Genomic DNA, 16,461 nt, shown 5'->3' with positions numbered 1-16,461 from the left:
TGTGAGTGTGTAAGTTGCCTGGCTGAGGTGAAAAATCCATGTGTATTTTTATTTTAATTAGAAAAGGTAATTAAATGCTAGATTAGCAGCAGCATGTTCATGACATTTGTTTGAAAGGAATCATAGTCTTGTGTTCATATGGTACCTGCTACCTTTAGGGGCTTTGTGAATTTTCATAGGACTTAACAGCAGTACAACTGCTTAATTTGTTCAGTCTGTGCAGAGGCTACCTGTGCGTTGCATCACTTTTTGCTAATGTCAGCAGCTTCTATATTTTAGACCAGTTAATTTCAACATGTAAACCAACTATATGTTTATACATAGGGGGTGATAGTCTATGCTGTACCTAATTCAAAGGTGGAAAGAAGGAGTGATTCTGTACAGAGAGCAAGGTTCTTACTCTTGTTCTAATGTCTTCTTGCTAGCTAAAAGAACTGGAGTAACAGGAAATGCTCAAACTCTAGCAGGAGATGTAGTAAACATGAAATTGTTATGGAGGCTTTTCTGTTTGAAGGCTTGTTCCATGTGGAGAAACAACAAGGAAATATTGGCGACTTGATTTAGTGTTTAATGCCAGCTCTTTCTGATGCAGTTTTTTCTGTTTAAACCTTTCTTTGGAGGGTGCTGTATCCAGGTTATCTAACAGAACCAAAAAAGGAGGGGTGATGAGCATATCATTTAAGTGGAGAGAACTAGGTAGGGAAGCTAGAATCTGTAATTTGATAGTTAATGTAGGCCCCTTAGGAGAAGATTCAGAGCGCAGAAGTAAGTTGTCTAAAATCAGGTATGGTGATTATCCCATGAAAACTCGGTGCTTTCCATGCTTGATAATATCCTGGCTATTTCTTGGTTGCTTCGACCCTACCAAACAAAAACATAGTAGTCATATTTTATGTCTTATTTTTCTGTCTGGCTTTTTGAAATTTTTAAAGCTGATTGTTGGAAAGGAGCAGTTGTGCCTTTCTTTGTCCTAAATAGTTTCTATTATGGTAGCTATTTTTTTTAATCTTTCTATACCAAATATAGCTCAGAGAAGTGAAATGATGGTCTTAAAAAGATTTTCTAAGAGTTGTGTAAGCTTTAAGTTCTTTTTTTCCTATAGTGTTTCTGTAAGGGGTTCCTGAGCAACAAATAAAAGTTGCTATACCATAGTTTGCAAAGACTTGACAGCCCTGACCTTTCTGGGTGTGTTCTGCTGTACACCACAGTGCCAAATCAAAACACTTAGAGCACAAATTTCTTGGGGGTTGGGAATGTCTTTGAATGCTTGGCTAAATCCTAGCAGGATGAGGTCTTGTTTAGGCCCTCTTAACACTGTTGCATTATAAACCTAGGATAATGTGCTGCTGCAACAGATGTTTTAATTTGAAGTGTTAGGAATACTGCAAATGCCTGCAGTAAGTGCCTTTCAGTAATAACAGTGGTGTGGTGATGCTAGTCTGCCACAGTAACAGCACATTGATGATTTATGATAAATTACTATATTGCAGCTTGGTAGCAGGCAGATGTGTTTTTTGGAAACAAGAAACGTGGTGTGAAATGTTAATATCATCAGTAGTTCTATTTTAAACATTTTTTTTTCTTTTATTAATAGTGAGTTGAATTCAAAGCTACAAGACACCTTGGAACAAATAGAGGTAAGAATTAATATATTGATGTTTAGTATATGTTAGTATTTAATCTCTAGGTACTAGAGTTTGCTATTCGTGTAGACTTTGCTATTCGTGTAGACTTTTGTGCTGCAATCAACCTGAATGCTCTATAATACATTATCAAACTTATGAGCCCAGCTCACTAATTGTGCCCACTTTAAGTGGTAAAGTAGTCAAATAAAATAGGCGCATAACATTTGAAGTACTGGAGCAAAGGTATGCTCCCTGTATGATCAAGGTATGTGGTGGTTTTCAGTCCATGAACTGCTGTGAATTGTTTAGACTAATCCTAAATAGTTGTGAAAAGTAAATTGTCAGCATGCCAGTAGGTTTGGATAAGCTACACAAGGATCACAGTTTCACTGGAAATTTCAAAGGTCAGCAAACTGGAAACTGCTGGATAGGGCCAGTGCTAAGCCATAGAAACTGACTTGAATAGCTGGGAAAGACATGACCAAGACAGATCAGTTTCAGTTGGTAGATAGTATCGCAAAAGCAAATGAATATAGAATGGTAAGTGTCTTGCTGGAAATTGGTGGCAAATAAAAGTTCATGAACAATAGGAATTCTTTTCAGTCCATGTGGTGGATTGACCCTGGCTGGACACCAGGTGCCCACCGAAGCTGCTCTATCCCTCCCATCCTCAGCTGGACAGGGGAGAGAAAATATAACGAAAGGCTCATGGGTCGAGATAAGGACAGGGAGAGATCATTCACCAATTACCATCATGGGCAAAACAGACTTGCCTTGGGGAAATTAGTTTAATTTATTGCCAATCAAATCAGAGTAGGATAATGAGAAATAAACCCAAATCTTAAAAACATCTTCCCCCCACCCCTCCCTTCTTCCTGGGCTTAACTTTACTCCCAAATTCTCTACCTCCTACCCCTCAGCGGCGCAGGGGGAGGGGGAATGGGAGTTGTGGTCAGTTCATCACACGTTGTTTCTGCTGCTCCTTCCTCCTCAGGGGAAGGATTCCTCACACTCTTCCCCTGCTGCAGCATGGGGTCCCTCCCATGGGAGACAGTCCTCCACGAACTTCTCCAATGTGAGTCCTTCCCATGGGCTACAGTTCTTCATGAACTGCTCCAGTGTGGGTGCCTTCCACAGGATGCAGTTCTTCAGGAACAGATTGATCCCGCGTGGGTCCCCCACGGGGTCACAAGTCCTGCCAGCAAACCTGCTCCAGTGTGGGCTCCTCTCTCCATGGGTCCACAGGTCCTGCCAGGAGCCTGCTCCAGCGTGGGCTTCCCACAGGGTCACAGCCTCCTTCGGGCATCCACCTGCTCCAGTGTGGGGTCCTCCACAGGCTGCAGGTGGATATCTGCTCCACTGTTAACCTCCATGGGCTGCAGGGGGACAGCCTGCCTCACCATGGTCTTCACCACAGGCTGCAGGGGAATCTCTGCTCTGGTGCCTGGAGCACCTGCTCCTCCTCCTCCTTCTTCTCTGGCCTTGATGTCAGCATAGTTGTTTCTCTCACATATTCTCACTCTTCTTTCTCTGGCTGCAGTTGCTGCTGTGCAGGGGTTTTTTTCCCCTTCTTAAATACGTTATCAGAGAGGCACTACCACCATTGCTGATGAGCTCAGCCTTGGCCAGCGGCGGGTCTGTCTTGGAGACAGCTGGCATTGGCTCTATCGGACATAGGGGAAGCTTCTAAAAGCTTCTCACAGAAGCACCCCTCTAGCCCCCCGGCTACCAAAAAAATATTTTGTGGCTAATGAAGTAATTAATGAAAATTTTCCAGTGGAGTAAGTCAAAGTACATAGGAACTAAACAACCATCTCCTGTGGTTTCTGTTTGCAAGAGCAAGACTACATTGCGAGATCATTAAATAACAGGAATTGAAATGGCTTTAGTGACTAGCAAGGAGAGAAAGTATCTGCGAGCTGTGTATGTTATCATATGTTATTGATTCATGTTTTCTTTTCTTCCATTGTTGATTGAAAATAGCTAGAGTTAGGCTGTGTACCTCTGAATATATTACAGCATCTAAGTAAGAATTATGTTATTAAGCTACATGGTCAAATTCTTGGAAGCTTTATTAGGTAGTCATTAAGTATATGATCCTATTTTAGTTTTTTTTTCATTCAGTGCACATAATAGATGAACTCCATTTATTGCAAAGCTGTTCAGTATACTCAGCACAGCTCTGATGGCAGAACTAGTAATTGTGTGTGTGTATGTGCGCGTGCTTTCTTTTTTTTCTCCTGTGGTACTGATCATTGTGCTGGTATAGTACTCTGTAAATGACTTGTTTCACAATGAACTTTTAAGTCACTGCTAATTCCATTTAATAGATGGCAGTCAGAGGGTTAAGAAGTCTATAACTGAGTTGCTTGAGCTGAAACACCTGTGGAGCATTTTCATTTTTTTCCCTAGATCTGGGTTTTTATTAGGAGTGGGAGTAGACCAAGTTAGAAATCCCAGCTCTCCCATATTGATTCAATTTACCTTCTCAAAGTAAACATCACTTTGAATTTGACTTCAGCGAAGTAGTGTACCTTTTACTGTGCTTGTTCTTGGAAATGGTGGAACTGTTTGGCTGACAGAAATTTCAGACTGAAGTACTTTAGGCCGCAAGAAGTAACATTTGAGCACCTCAGAATAGTCCGGTAATGTACAGTCTTGGCTATTTTACGATCATATTTATCAGATTGTTTAAATAAACATCTTTTCCTCACTTGCTATTGTTTAAATAATGTATTACTTGGCCTTTTTTTATTTACTGTTTGACACATTATTTTCCTTCTTTTATATAGGAACAATTGGACGTAGCGCTCTCCAAAATATGCAAGAACTTTGATATCAGTCATTATACAAAGGTTCAGCAGGCTTACAGGCTGCTTGGAAAAACACAGGTTAGTACTCATCTTCTGAGTAAGTCACAAAGAACAGTGGTGTAACAGTGTGAAGCTTTGAGTACTGTGACAGAAATTTATTTTCCTAATTGTTGTGGTTTAACCCCAGCTGGCAACTAAGCACCACACAGCTGCTCGCTCACTCCCCCCCCGTGGGATGGGGGAGAGAATCAGAAGAGTAAAAGTGAGAAAACTCGTGGGTTGAGAGAAAGACAGTTTCATAGGTAAAGCAAAAGCCACACACACAAGCAAAGCCAAACAAGGAATTCATTCACTGCTTCCCATGGGCAGGCAGGTGTTCAGCCATCTCCAGGAAGGCAGGACTGCATCACACATAACGGTTACTTGGGAAGACAAACGCCATCACTCCGAATGTCCCCCCCCTTCCTCCTTCTTCCCCAGCTTTACACGCTGAGCATGATGCCATATGATATGGCATATCCCTTTGGTCATTGGGGTCAGCTGTCCCAGCCGTGTCCCCTCCCAACTTCTTGTGCACCCCCAGCCTACTCGCTGGTGGGGTGGGGTGAGAGGCAGAAGAGGCCCTGACTCTGTGTAAGCACTGCTCAGCAGTAATGAAAACACCCCTGAATTATCAACACTGTTTCCAGCACAAATCCAAAACATAGCCCCATACTAGCTACTATGGAGAAGATTAACTCTGTCACAGCCAAAACCAACACACTAATGCTGATGAATCTTACTGAGTATACAAAGGCTTTTATAATGCTCAGATAATTTAACAGTACTTGCTAAAGGTAAACTGTGTGTTACTGTAACATGTAGCTTTTTGGACATGGTATAACTGTAACAGTTCCATATTTCAGCTCCGTTTATAATGCTATTTGCATTATTAATTGTATTTGGGCATGTGAGTACTATTTTTTTTATAGCTAGGTCCATGTTACTGAGTTGTGCACAACCTGTACCTTGTATGTGTGCATTCCCATTTCATATTGTACTCAAATGTGACAGGAATGAAGATGTGAGGAGGTAATTTTTTTTGGCAACAAAATATGACAAGGTGTGTCAAACCTATACTGTGGACATGTCCTAAAAGTTACATTTCTGTATGACTAGAGCCTTTTTTTATGTAAATAGGAGTAGGTCTAAACTCTCCGATAGTATGTACTTCTCTTCTTTTGGTGCGCTGCCTTGAGGCTTAGGATGGTTTCTCTGGGAAGGCGGTGAACCTGTTTCCTTCCGAAGCAGCTATGAAGTGTGGGAGCTAGTACCAGGCTCCTGAGAAGTAAAGGGGGGTAAGGAGACAAGAAAGTCCTGGAGGCATCTTTCATCAGTGATCAGTGTTCATAACATAGTGAGGCTAAACATGGTGGTGCCAGCGTAGCAATGATGTTTTGCTTAGAGAAGAGATTCCTCCAGAAAGCTTTAGTTGCTAAAAATCACGTCGAAGTGCCTGTCCCCTAATGAAGACAGGACAAGAACCCCATTCATTCTTTATTATGCTTGGGTTTTTTTAATGTTGTTTCCCAGTATTCAGAAATGTGTCTGACATTAGAATACCTTTTTTGGGTTAGTTTTTAAATTTTTGTTTGGTTTTTGTTTCTTTCTAATTAGAACCTTTCTAGCAACGTTGGGCTCTTTTTCCATGGCCTGACTGTGATAACAGTGTAGCTCTGCAATAGGATAGAAACGGATTTCTCTTCCCATACTTTGACAATGTGCAGAATTATTGGGCTGCCTAAAGACTGTGACTTAAAATCAGGGCAGAAGATTAATTAGACTTTTCCTTTGTTAGAGCATTGTATGCAATTTCTTTATTTACTGAACAAAAGTAGATATAATGCATTCACTGCTCCGAAGTCTAGTGCATGATATGTTGAGAAAGGCAGACTTTTTTTTGTTGTTGTTGGAGAGGAATGAAGTTTCTGAACAAAACAAAACTGTTATTTGTTACTGCACGGTTTTGCCTGCTCTGTTCTCATGATAGAGTGACTTGTTTCTGACATTCTTTTTGCTACTATTAAAGTAAGTATTTTGAACTTGTCCTGAAAAGAATTTAGTTGCATCATTATGGAAATATTTCTCATTTTGACCCCTCCTCATTAAACAAGATGACAAGAACCTTCAGTATCTTCAAAACTTTTCATGTTTCCATTTGTAATTCTGTTTTCTTTGACTAATTCAAGTTGTGACTAGCTGCAGAAGACCGATTATTTGCAATAGGATTGAAGCAGAATTGCTTGTTCATTTCTTATGGGGGTTATTGAGTTCTCAGCTCTTGTCAGTAGCTAAGAATGTCAAATAGAAAGTAGCAAAACCGACCATTTTCAAATCTGCAGGAAGTGATAACTTCATTGTAGCATACCAAGTAATTTTTTCATCAATTCTTATATACCATATGTACTGATTGTTAGCATATCTTGAAAGAGTGAGAAAATTCAGGGTCTGAAATGGACTAATGTTATGTACAGTTTATTAACAAAGGATCAGGGAAACAGCCTGACTTGAAACTGTGGCATCATTATGGCAAAACTTGTATCTTATATAGTCATCAGTGTTTAGTACATGTGCTGATATTTTTTTTTTTGGAAAAAAGCAAGTTTTGTTAAACAAATGTCATATTTTGCTTTTATTGCAAAGAGAATTTTTGTGAGAAATTTATTAATAGTGATGTGCATGCCTTTCTGTAACACTTAATCCTACTTTATATTCTTCAAGGAAGAACTCAGTTTGGCAAGTGGATGGATTGAAGACTTTGTAATTGTGGTTTTAGTTTTACTAACTGCAAAAGAAATATTTTTATTTTAGTTGGAAGTGTTTCCAATGGGGAAAAACAGCACAGATCAACTCATATCTTTTTGACACATTCATCAGTGATTGGGAGGGTAAATGAATGAATGAGTAAATTCTATAATTAAATATATTATATACACGTAAAATTAATATTTACTAGTGATAAAGTCAAAAAACTGGTGAGTTATAGAGGGAAGATGGCAGGGGAAGCTGATTTTACTGGTAATACCTGAACTCTTTTACATTACCATATTGTAATATGGCCAAGTCCTATGTTAGGTATTTTTGAAACAAAGATTGGAGGCCATGCTTACAATCTCCTGTGTTCAGTACTGAGAAAGACTTATATTAAAAGACTATGGCATATGACAAATTGAATTTTACTGTTTGATTTTATGTTATTCCTTTTCTTTCAGACAGCAATGGACCAGTTACATATGCATTTCACTCAAGCCATTCACAACACTGTCTTTCAAGTAGTCCTTGGATATGTGGAGCTGTGTGCGGGAAACACAGACACCAAGTTTCAGAAGTTACAGTACAAAGACCTCTGTACAGTATGTAATTCTTGCATATATGTATATTTTTTAATCTGAATTTTTCCACTGTTATAAGTGTACCTTATGTAAGTAGGGACTCAGTTATTAAAATAACCGTGCAGCTACTATAGTTTCTTAATACAACTCATAGGCTAATTGAGAGATTGGTTATTCACAACTTCATACTGGTTTTGATTGCACTAAATCTTAGCACTTTGGATTTAGTGTACACACCGTCTAAACAAATGTCAAGAAGTAAGTAGCAGGATACAAACAGGAGATCAAGATTTCAAACCTCCCATGTCTTCAGTGTAATATGCTAGTTACTGTAATCACTGTTAGCTTTGAACTTTATTTCAGTGCGTTTTGGCAGTATTCACAGTTTCTGTAATATTGCATTTCAGTAAGAATTCTTGTAAAGGTATTAACTTAATTGGCGTCTTCTCATTTCTCCTAACTTTGTGTCAGATTCATTGCACTTTTGGTATCAAGATAAGGGACAGCTGTAATATTGAGATGAAAAAGCCTGATGATAGGCAGATCATGGACTGGGCATAACCGTGTATTTTCCTCTAGTATAGATTTGAGGTGCAGTTTCTTGCATGTGTGTATTTTGTTTATTTTTTTAATGTTATTAGAATGAATTACTGTATTTTGAGTAGTATTTTTAGTTCACTCTTTAATTCTTTCACTTGTGATCTTACCGTTACACCCTGAGAAATTTTCTTAAACTTCAGTGGTGGGGAGAGAGAGTGTGAGATATTTTAGGTGGTTGTAACATTGATTTAAAACTTGAAATTGTTTGTATCTTGAATGTTCTTCATTTGTTTCAGTCACAGACTAAACCCTCATCATACTTCATCAACTCCAGGACCCTCCCCATCAGTTGCAATTTATTAAATCAAAGTACAGTCAAAAGGAGATGAAAGTTCATATTCTGATCCACTTTCTGCTCTTTCACTTCTCAGATCTCCAGGGACTGTGTAGCTTCAACTAGTAAACAACACATCTGCAGTGAAAACCATTTCATTATGAAGAGGAGCCCCTTTGACTTAGAAGGCTTACATAATCCAAGAGCCTTCATATGAGTGAAAGTGGATTATGCAAATTAATTTATTGGGAGTAATTGACATACGTATTAATGAACAGAATGAGTAAGATTCCAGATAGATTGTATTTGCACTTCTCTGAGATGAATTCTAGTTGAAGAAAGCCAGCAAACCCTGATCTCTGTTCTCCAGACTGCAGCCCTTTCGTACTTCTGCTTTAAGCCTTCAGAGGGTGTTTTTGTTTTCATTTATTAGTTTCTAATGCACTTTTCTTCTGAGTTATTTTGCTTTATACTTCTATATGCCCTTCAGTATTATTTCTCATTCTTTGCTAATATTTATGATACTAAGCCCATTTATTTACATTTACAAATAGTATTACTGAGCTCCTCCTGGCATCTTCTAAAATACAGATGGTGTGCTGCTGTTAATCCTTACCCTTTACAGTGCAGAAGGATCTTTCATATCACTGGAAATACCGTATTTTGTAATACACAGAAAGAGAGTGGCTTTAACTGTGTGGTTACAAAATTATTACCTCATTATTTCTATTTGGTTTTCCTTCTGCAGAACCCTCATGAGATGGTTCTTTAGTTATGTGAGCCTGCAATAGCTGGAATCTGGCAGTCTGTATAAAGGAAGGTACCTAAACTTTAGGACTACAATGTACTATGAATACTGCAGTAATTTCCTTGAAATTTATTGAATTTTTTTAAAAAATTTTTTCATTACTCTCTTGGTAGCAATTAGGTATTTAGGGATAAGCTGCAGATGGGAAATCTTGGTTTCTGTTACAAACCATGCTGTTCAGAGTTGGTTGTTACCTGTTTGCAGTGCATTTGTGAAAATCAGAGCGCTGAATAAGCTGGACTATCATAGCAATTCCATTTCTAACTTCCCGTAGAAAAAATACCAACAGACTTTCGTCTCTTGTGTTCAGTTGTCAGGGAATAAATTGTTTAAGACTAAAATATGAGCCTTCTTTCTCTGTGTCTGGTTCCATTGAGAACCCTCTTCAACTTGTCTACATTGTTAAGCCAGGATGCTCTTAATGTATAAGTGGTTACAGAATGCTTACTCTAATTAAATAATGGAAGTCATACAAAATTAAAGTCTTCCTTTGTGGGCAGTTCTCCTGTTGTGTGTTTCTAAAAATCTTTCTAAATGAACTCATTTAGCTCACTTCCATTTTTACATGGGCAGTGGGGGACTATGGTGGGTTTTTTTTTTTCTTTGTTTTAATTTTTTGTTTGTTTGTTTCTTTTCTGGAAGTCAGATACTGGATTTTTTAATAATGTTTTTTATTCTTTTTAAAAAAGGGTTTTTTTAAAAGAATAATGTTTTCAGTAATTCTTAGCCATTTACGTAAGTTATGTGCCTGTGCACTCTGAGTCACTATTTCCTTGTTGAGCATTTCTTTTCCTAGCGATGTGCCATGCTCTAACTCTTACATCCTTTTTCCTTTTGAATACTACTGGAGCAGAGGAGAGTTTGGCTGCTTCATCTTGAAGTTTTGATTTTCTTTGTTCTAGCAGAAGTTCAAAGAAATTCAGTTGTTAATTTCCTTAGTCTAAATGGAATTATCTTGGTATTTAGGAAGTGATCCTTTCTTCCTGGCCACCTGGAAACCAATATGTCTTCAAGTATAGTAATCTGCACACCAAAGTTTAGATTTTTATAGCTACTAAAAGCTGAATACAGTAAGAGTATACTCTTACTGTGTTTTTGAAATGTATCTGTATCTACTGAAATACAGTAAGAGTAACATTTTCTGATGAGTTGGCAGAGAAAATTGCTGAAACAGCTGTTGAAATGGCAGGGCGACTTATTGTTTAAATGATAAACTTATTACCCTATTGTGTTTCTTTGTTAGCAAAGGTCTATAGTATCTGAGATTAAAGTGTCTCAGTAATGCAGTCAGTAATGTATATCAACTCTCCAATTAAAGAGTGTTTTAGAAAAAAAAGCAGTATTCTCAATTGTTATGTTTTTTATGGCTTGGGCAGTATGTGCTACTGCCAGGAACATGAAGCTTAGAAAGCAAGAGAACATTAAATAGAAAGCAAAGACATGTGGTTTATATTTTTTTAAAATTTTTTTTTTACCTGAAAGCTGAAAAATAGGAGGAGCATAAGTGATGCATCTGCATTTGCGAAGAAATCTGTCCAGTCTGATGTTTATTATCCAACAACCGTAATATTCAAGCTTATCAAGGTTTTCTTGCAGTTCATTGCTCAGGAAGGACACTCAGTGTTTAGAAAGCCATAGTTACATCAGTAGATGAGGGTGCAATTCAGTGGGAATCGATTGCTTTGATTAAGGGTTTGCTCTCTGTAGAATACATGGTTGATTATTTTGGTGGTTACGTTGACATCATTGTTGCAGAAGCTGTTACTGTTTTTGAAGACTTTTGTTGTAACTGTAATGCCAAAGTTTTTATATCATCTTGGATATACATTTTTGGGTTAGCATGCAGTGCCCACATGGTAAAAGCCTTGCAGAAGTCAACTGTGGACACTGAAGTAGCAATGGGAAAGTATGAACTTGTTTTCTACAACAGTGTTAGTTTGAAGTGTTAATTTCCAGACTTCTCTGTGAACCTTTAAATAATAATGTAATTGAAATCACATTTGTGCAGCTGGACTTTGCCCTTGTTTATAAGCTGTGAGACTGTGCTTCTTCACAGCAAGTGAGACAAGGATAACTTTCCATTACCACTCAGATAAGCAATATATTTTACAGTCTTTTCTTTACCCAGCAAGACTCCTTCTCAAGTTCATTGCTTTACCTGACAATGTCATCTTAGATATTTCTACTGCGTATCTATCTCTCTGATAAAAATTATACTCTTCACCTAATGAATATCTTAAATCGCAATGGCTCTTTGGAGCAGGGTGGATCAGGGAGGTAGGACAGCTGCCATCGAAGTTTGTTTGTTTTTAAACTACTTTATACAGCATTCAGTGCAATGGGATGTCAGCCAGGATGGCTTCTGTGTAGTGCTGAAGTACTAGTATCTATATCATTGAATTGACACAGTGTCTGCATGGCACAGGGTTGACTGCATCCCTCTTTGATGGTGGGATGTGCTGACCATTAGACTGTATGGCTTTACTTCTGTATCTACCTTGCTGTTCCATAAATATAAGAGGTGGTTAATATATGCGCAATTGAAAAGAAAAAAAAGGTGCTAACGAATAAACTTTGCACTTTTAGAAAGCATTTGATTAGTTGACTAAAATCAGGCATTTGTCATCTCTCAAATACTTTTGAAAAGGAAACTGATATATGTCAAGCACCTCAGTTGTATGAATATGGAGGGTTTCGTATGGTTTGTTTTGCCTCTGCAAAAGATGAACACAGTTGCTAAGTTTCACAATATTATTTTGTCTTTCTGTAGCATATTACATCAGACAGCTACATTCCATGCCTTGCTGATCTGTGCAAAGCCCTCTGGGAAGTCATGCTCAGTTACTACCGAACGATGCAGTGGCATGAGAATCATGACCAAGATGAGGTAGCAGCTGCGTCTTCTGGTAAGAAACTGTTCTGGAAACAAAACTTATGATATTTGGAAATAACTTTTCTTATGCTCAAGTTGTTAACTTGTGTGTCGGTACCTTTGTGATCTTGACTCAGTGCCTTCAGCATTATTGCTTATAGTGTGCAGTAAGGACTTAAATAATCACTGGATTTTTGTAGTCTTCAGTATAAGGTTCATTTTTTAATGAATACGTGTATGTGCCGTTATTACAGATATAAACAGTTTTAAACTGCTTATTGTTGAGTTGGAAGTCAGCTGTGGTAGATGTCTACAAAGTCTGAGGATTTTTTCCTTTAATATAGGACCAATGTGAAGTTGCAGATTTTCTTATCAATGTTAAAATTTTCACTGCATATTAAGTTTAGTAGATTGGTATACTGGATTATGTACTAGGAAAGGTGACTGAAACAATAGGGAATTAATCTGTTGTAAACCTGTCGTTGTGATTTTCAGGAAATCCAATTTAATGAATGTTGTATGTCATCTATACTAGTGAATCCATCATAAGATGTGGTCACAATTTCCTCGACACCCTTACAGGAAAAGGCAAACATTTAATCTTAAAGTATAATTTTGGTTTTCTTTTATTGTTGTTCCAGGACAACAATGTTTTTTAGGACAGAAGCACAAAACCTTTGTCTATTCTCTAAGTTCTCCTAAGTACGTTTTGCTGGATGTATTCTAAATTATTATAAAATGTCTGAAGACAGACTTTATTTCCCTACTAACTTAAGATGCTTGTGTTTGGCAGAGGGCAGACTGTGAAATTTACAGTATTAAGATTTATGTAAAACTCCTATTTATTTGAATCGGATAGGATTGCTCTTTTCTTACTGAAAAGGAGGCTTCTGTCAAAGGACAAGGACTGTAGGATTGCTGCTAAAGTTATTCTTCCTTGCCTGATTTGCAGAAAACTTGTATCCTTTACGTTAGATGATAAGAAGAAAGGGGAAAAAAAATTGGAAATAGAAGTAAGGAACAGATTTTGGAACACTGGACTTTTCTGACATTCTGACATTTCTTTCAAAAGTCAGATTTATTGCAGATTTTAAGTCTTAAAAATAATTAAATTTATGCTAATTAACATTGTTTTCCTACTTTAAATTTGAAAAATTGACAAAAATATTTTCTTCAGAGTGTCCTTCCTGTATTGTGTGGAATCTTAAAAAAAAAAAAAAATTAAAAATTGTGGATTAATTGAAAATGTTATTTCAGATGAAAGTTTTTATATCAGAATTAAAATTCAGAGTTGAAATGTTTAATTTTGAGATGCACCATGTGAAGAAAGATTCTGAAGTTTTGAGTGAATTGCTCATTCTCAATAATACTTATTTTAAAATTTAAAATAACTTCAGATAATTACATTTCCTTCTCTTGTTTTCATTTCGTTGTGATCCCTGCATGTGTAAAATAAAGCAGGTATCATAAAGAGTTTATTGCATGGAAACATTATCACAGTAGACTACTTGCTCAGCTCCAGATGTAATTTTAAAAATAGTTCCCCTTAGGGTGGTTACTTGTGATATCCTGAAGAAAGAAAATCATTTGTACTGCAAAACCTTTTAAAGGAACCATTAAGCCTCATAAAGTGGTATATTCAGTCACATGAGTAATTTTAAATGCATTGCTTTTTAAATGCGTGCCAGAGTGTTTTGGTATGTTTACTACTAATCCACTACATCTTCTGTCACTCAGTTTTTAAATTTCTGGAGACATCGTGGCTTAGCTGTAATGTACAACTAGAATATATTTGAGCTACTGAATCACTTTTTCAAATACCTCAGCAATGATAAAGCACACAAAAGGGAATTTCACAAGTATAATTTAATTTCAGAGGGAATATAAATATCTACCAAATGTCTGTTTTTTCTGAAAGTCATTGCTCATGCTGTAGTAATTATTAAACCTGTACAGGGAAGTCTCATTCCATAATTGCTGATTTAATAGCTGTGATATGTGCTAAAGCCAAAGGGTAAAATTCCTGTAGAAAGGGCGGGTATGTCAGAAGGAACCATGGAAGCAGTTCAGGAGATTGTGCTAAAATTGTTCCCTCGATTAAACCCCATAGACTGGAGCAATAGAAGGAGCAGTCTTAACTGTTGTATGTGTATCTGGCTTTTATCATTTTGAGAACTCAAAGCTGTCCCAGTATTTTTCTCTTGTTGTGCCAGTTAATGTTAGCAGTCTTAAAAAGTACCTTAAATGGGTCAAGGGACTCTTGATTTTAGGGCACAGACCCAGCTGTAGAAGTGAGAGGCTGGATTTAGAAGACATGAATTGCACGGCTCTTTCTATTTTAATAGTGAAGCTTATCCAAAAGAAGTCCTGCATGGGTTATGGAAAGGAGGTTGCACTTAATCTAGAGCATGTGTCACGTATTTGTGATTATTAATGCCTGTTACAGATGTTAAAATGTACTTGCATAACTTGTAAATAATTGCCCTTCTGCATTTCTGAGGAAGGAGGTGTGTCTGTCTGCTTTATATCATTAAATATTCTGCTTATTTATGTTCTGAAAATGAGTCTAGTTTGAGACTGAAGAGCAAAATGGAATAGAAAATACTTTCACAACAGGATTTTTTTTGCTTGGACTGTTTATAGGAGAAACTTTTTGAGATTGAGGGTTTTTTTATTTTTTTCCCTAGTATTGAGTTCAGAATTTGCAGTTGTTCTTTCAGTTATAGTGTGGACTGGTCTTTGGGGATTACTTTTTTTAAGATAAATTAAAAAAACTCTTACCTGGGATAAACTAAATGGAAACAGATCATTATCTCTAGATATAAATGCATGTCCTGGTTTCAGCTGGAATAGAGTTAATTTTCTTTCTAGTAGCTGGTATAGTGCTGTGTTTTGGATTTAGGATGAGAATAATGTTGATAACACACTGATGGTTTAGTTGTTGCGAAGCAGTCAGGGACTTTTCAGCTTCTCATACTGGCCTGCCAATGAGAAGGGTGGAGGTGCACAAGAAGCTGGGAGGGGGCACAGCCAGGACAGCTGACCCCAACTGGCCAAAGGGCTATTCCATACCATATGGCGTCAGGCTCAGTATAGAAACTGGGGGGGACTTGGCTGGGGAGTGGCCGCTGCTTGGGGATGGGCTGAGCATTGGTTGGTGGTGAGCAATTGTTTTTCATTTGCATCACTTGTCTTTCTTGGGTTTTATTTCTCGCTGCTCTTGTTGTTTTCCTTTTCATTATTATTATTATTAAATTATTAAACTGTTCTTAGCTCAACCCACAAGCGTTCTTACTTTTACTCTTCAGATCCTCTCCCCCATCCCACCAGGGGTGGGGGAGAGGGTGAGTGAGCGGCTGTGTGGCCGACTGGGGCTAAACCACGACAGTTCTTTTTGGTGCCCAACGTGGGGCTTAAAGGGTTGAGATAACGACAGGTCTGACCAGAGCACGTTAAAACAAATTTGTTACAAGCATTCATGATATTAGTTTAATAGTCGCTGGTCTCAATGTTGATTTATTTGCTCTCAAGCATTGTTGTGCTTGTTCTCAGAGTTGTGTTATATAACACCTTACTTGCCGTATATACTGCTTATCAGTACTTACGTGCTGGCTATCACCTCTGGGAGTTGGGTTAAGATTATTGCTTTGCTGTACTGTGTAACACTGGCTTATGTTATGATAAAATTATTGGTTGTGAGACCAGTCTGGTATTTGTACTCAGCATTTCTGTCACCTCTATACTTCGGGAACCATCTGTCAGAAACTATTAATAATTACACTTTTACTTTTTCTCCTCAGAGAGCCAATCTATGGGGGAGACACCTTCCTCCATCTTCCCTTTCTCCTCCAGGCTAATTACAATAGCTCTTGAGAATTTTCAATATCCTTGGGATGTTCAAACCAGCATGTTCCTATTGCTATGTTTCCGGAATGTGTGTCAGATCTTGCTTAGTGTTAAACAAGTATTTAAAAATACCACCCAGAGATCTGCCCTGAGGCTTAATAGTTATGAGTGTCAGGGTGTGTGGGATAGTATAGGCAAGCGCCTAGGACAGTGGTCATCAATGCTTTGGAACTTTATCCCTGAACAACTGCA

General features: G+C 37.7%; 1 protein-coding gene across 3 annotated transcripts in view; it reads left to right on the top strand.

Annotated features, from left to right (window-relative positions):
• The window catches only part of VPS50 (VPS50 subunit of EARP/GARPII complex), a 103,942-nt gene that overhangs the window by 26,707 nt on the left and 60,774 nt on the right, over positions 1-16,461 (top strand). For all 3 annotated transcript variants that reach the window (XM_072854260.1, XM_072854258.1, XM_072854259.1), the window contains 4 exons: positions 1,595-1,637; positions 4,418-4,516; positions 7,690-7,830; positions 12,262-12,397. In XM_072854260.1, coding sequence (XP_072710361.1) covers positions 1,595-1,637; positions 4,418-4,516; positions 7,690-7,830; positions 12,262-12,397 — 419 coding nt within the window. The remainder of the gene's footprint in view (positions 1-1,594; positions 1,638-4,417; positions 4,517-7,689; positions 7,831-12,261; positions 12,398-16,461) is intronic.

The sequence above is a fragment of the Ciconia boyciana genome, chromosome 2 (assembly GCF_034638445.1).
Source record: "Ciconia boyciana chromosome 2, ASM3463844v1, whole genome shotgun sequence".
Lineage (NCBI taxonomy): Eukaryota > Metazoa > Chordata > Aves > Ciconiiformes > Ciconiidae > Ciconia > Ciconia boyciana.
Note: the sequence above shows the minus strand (reverse complement) of the source record. Positions and strands in the feature narration are given on the sequence as shown.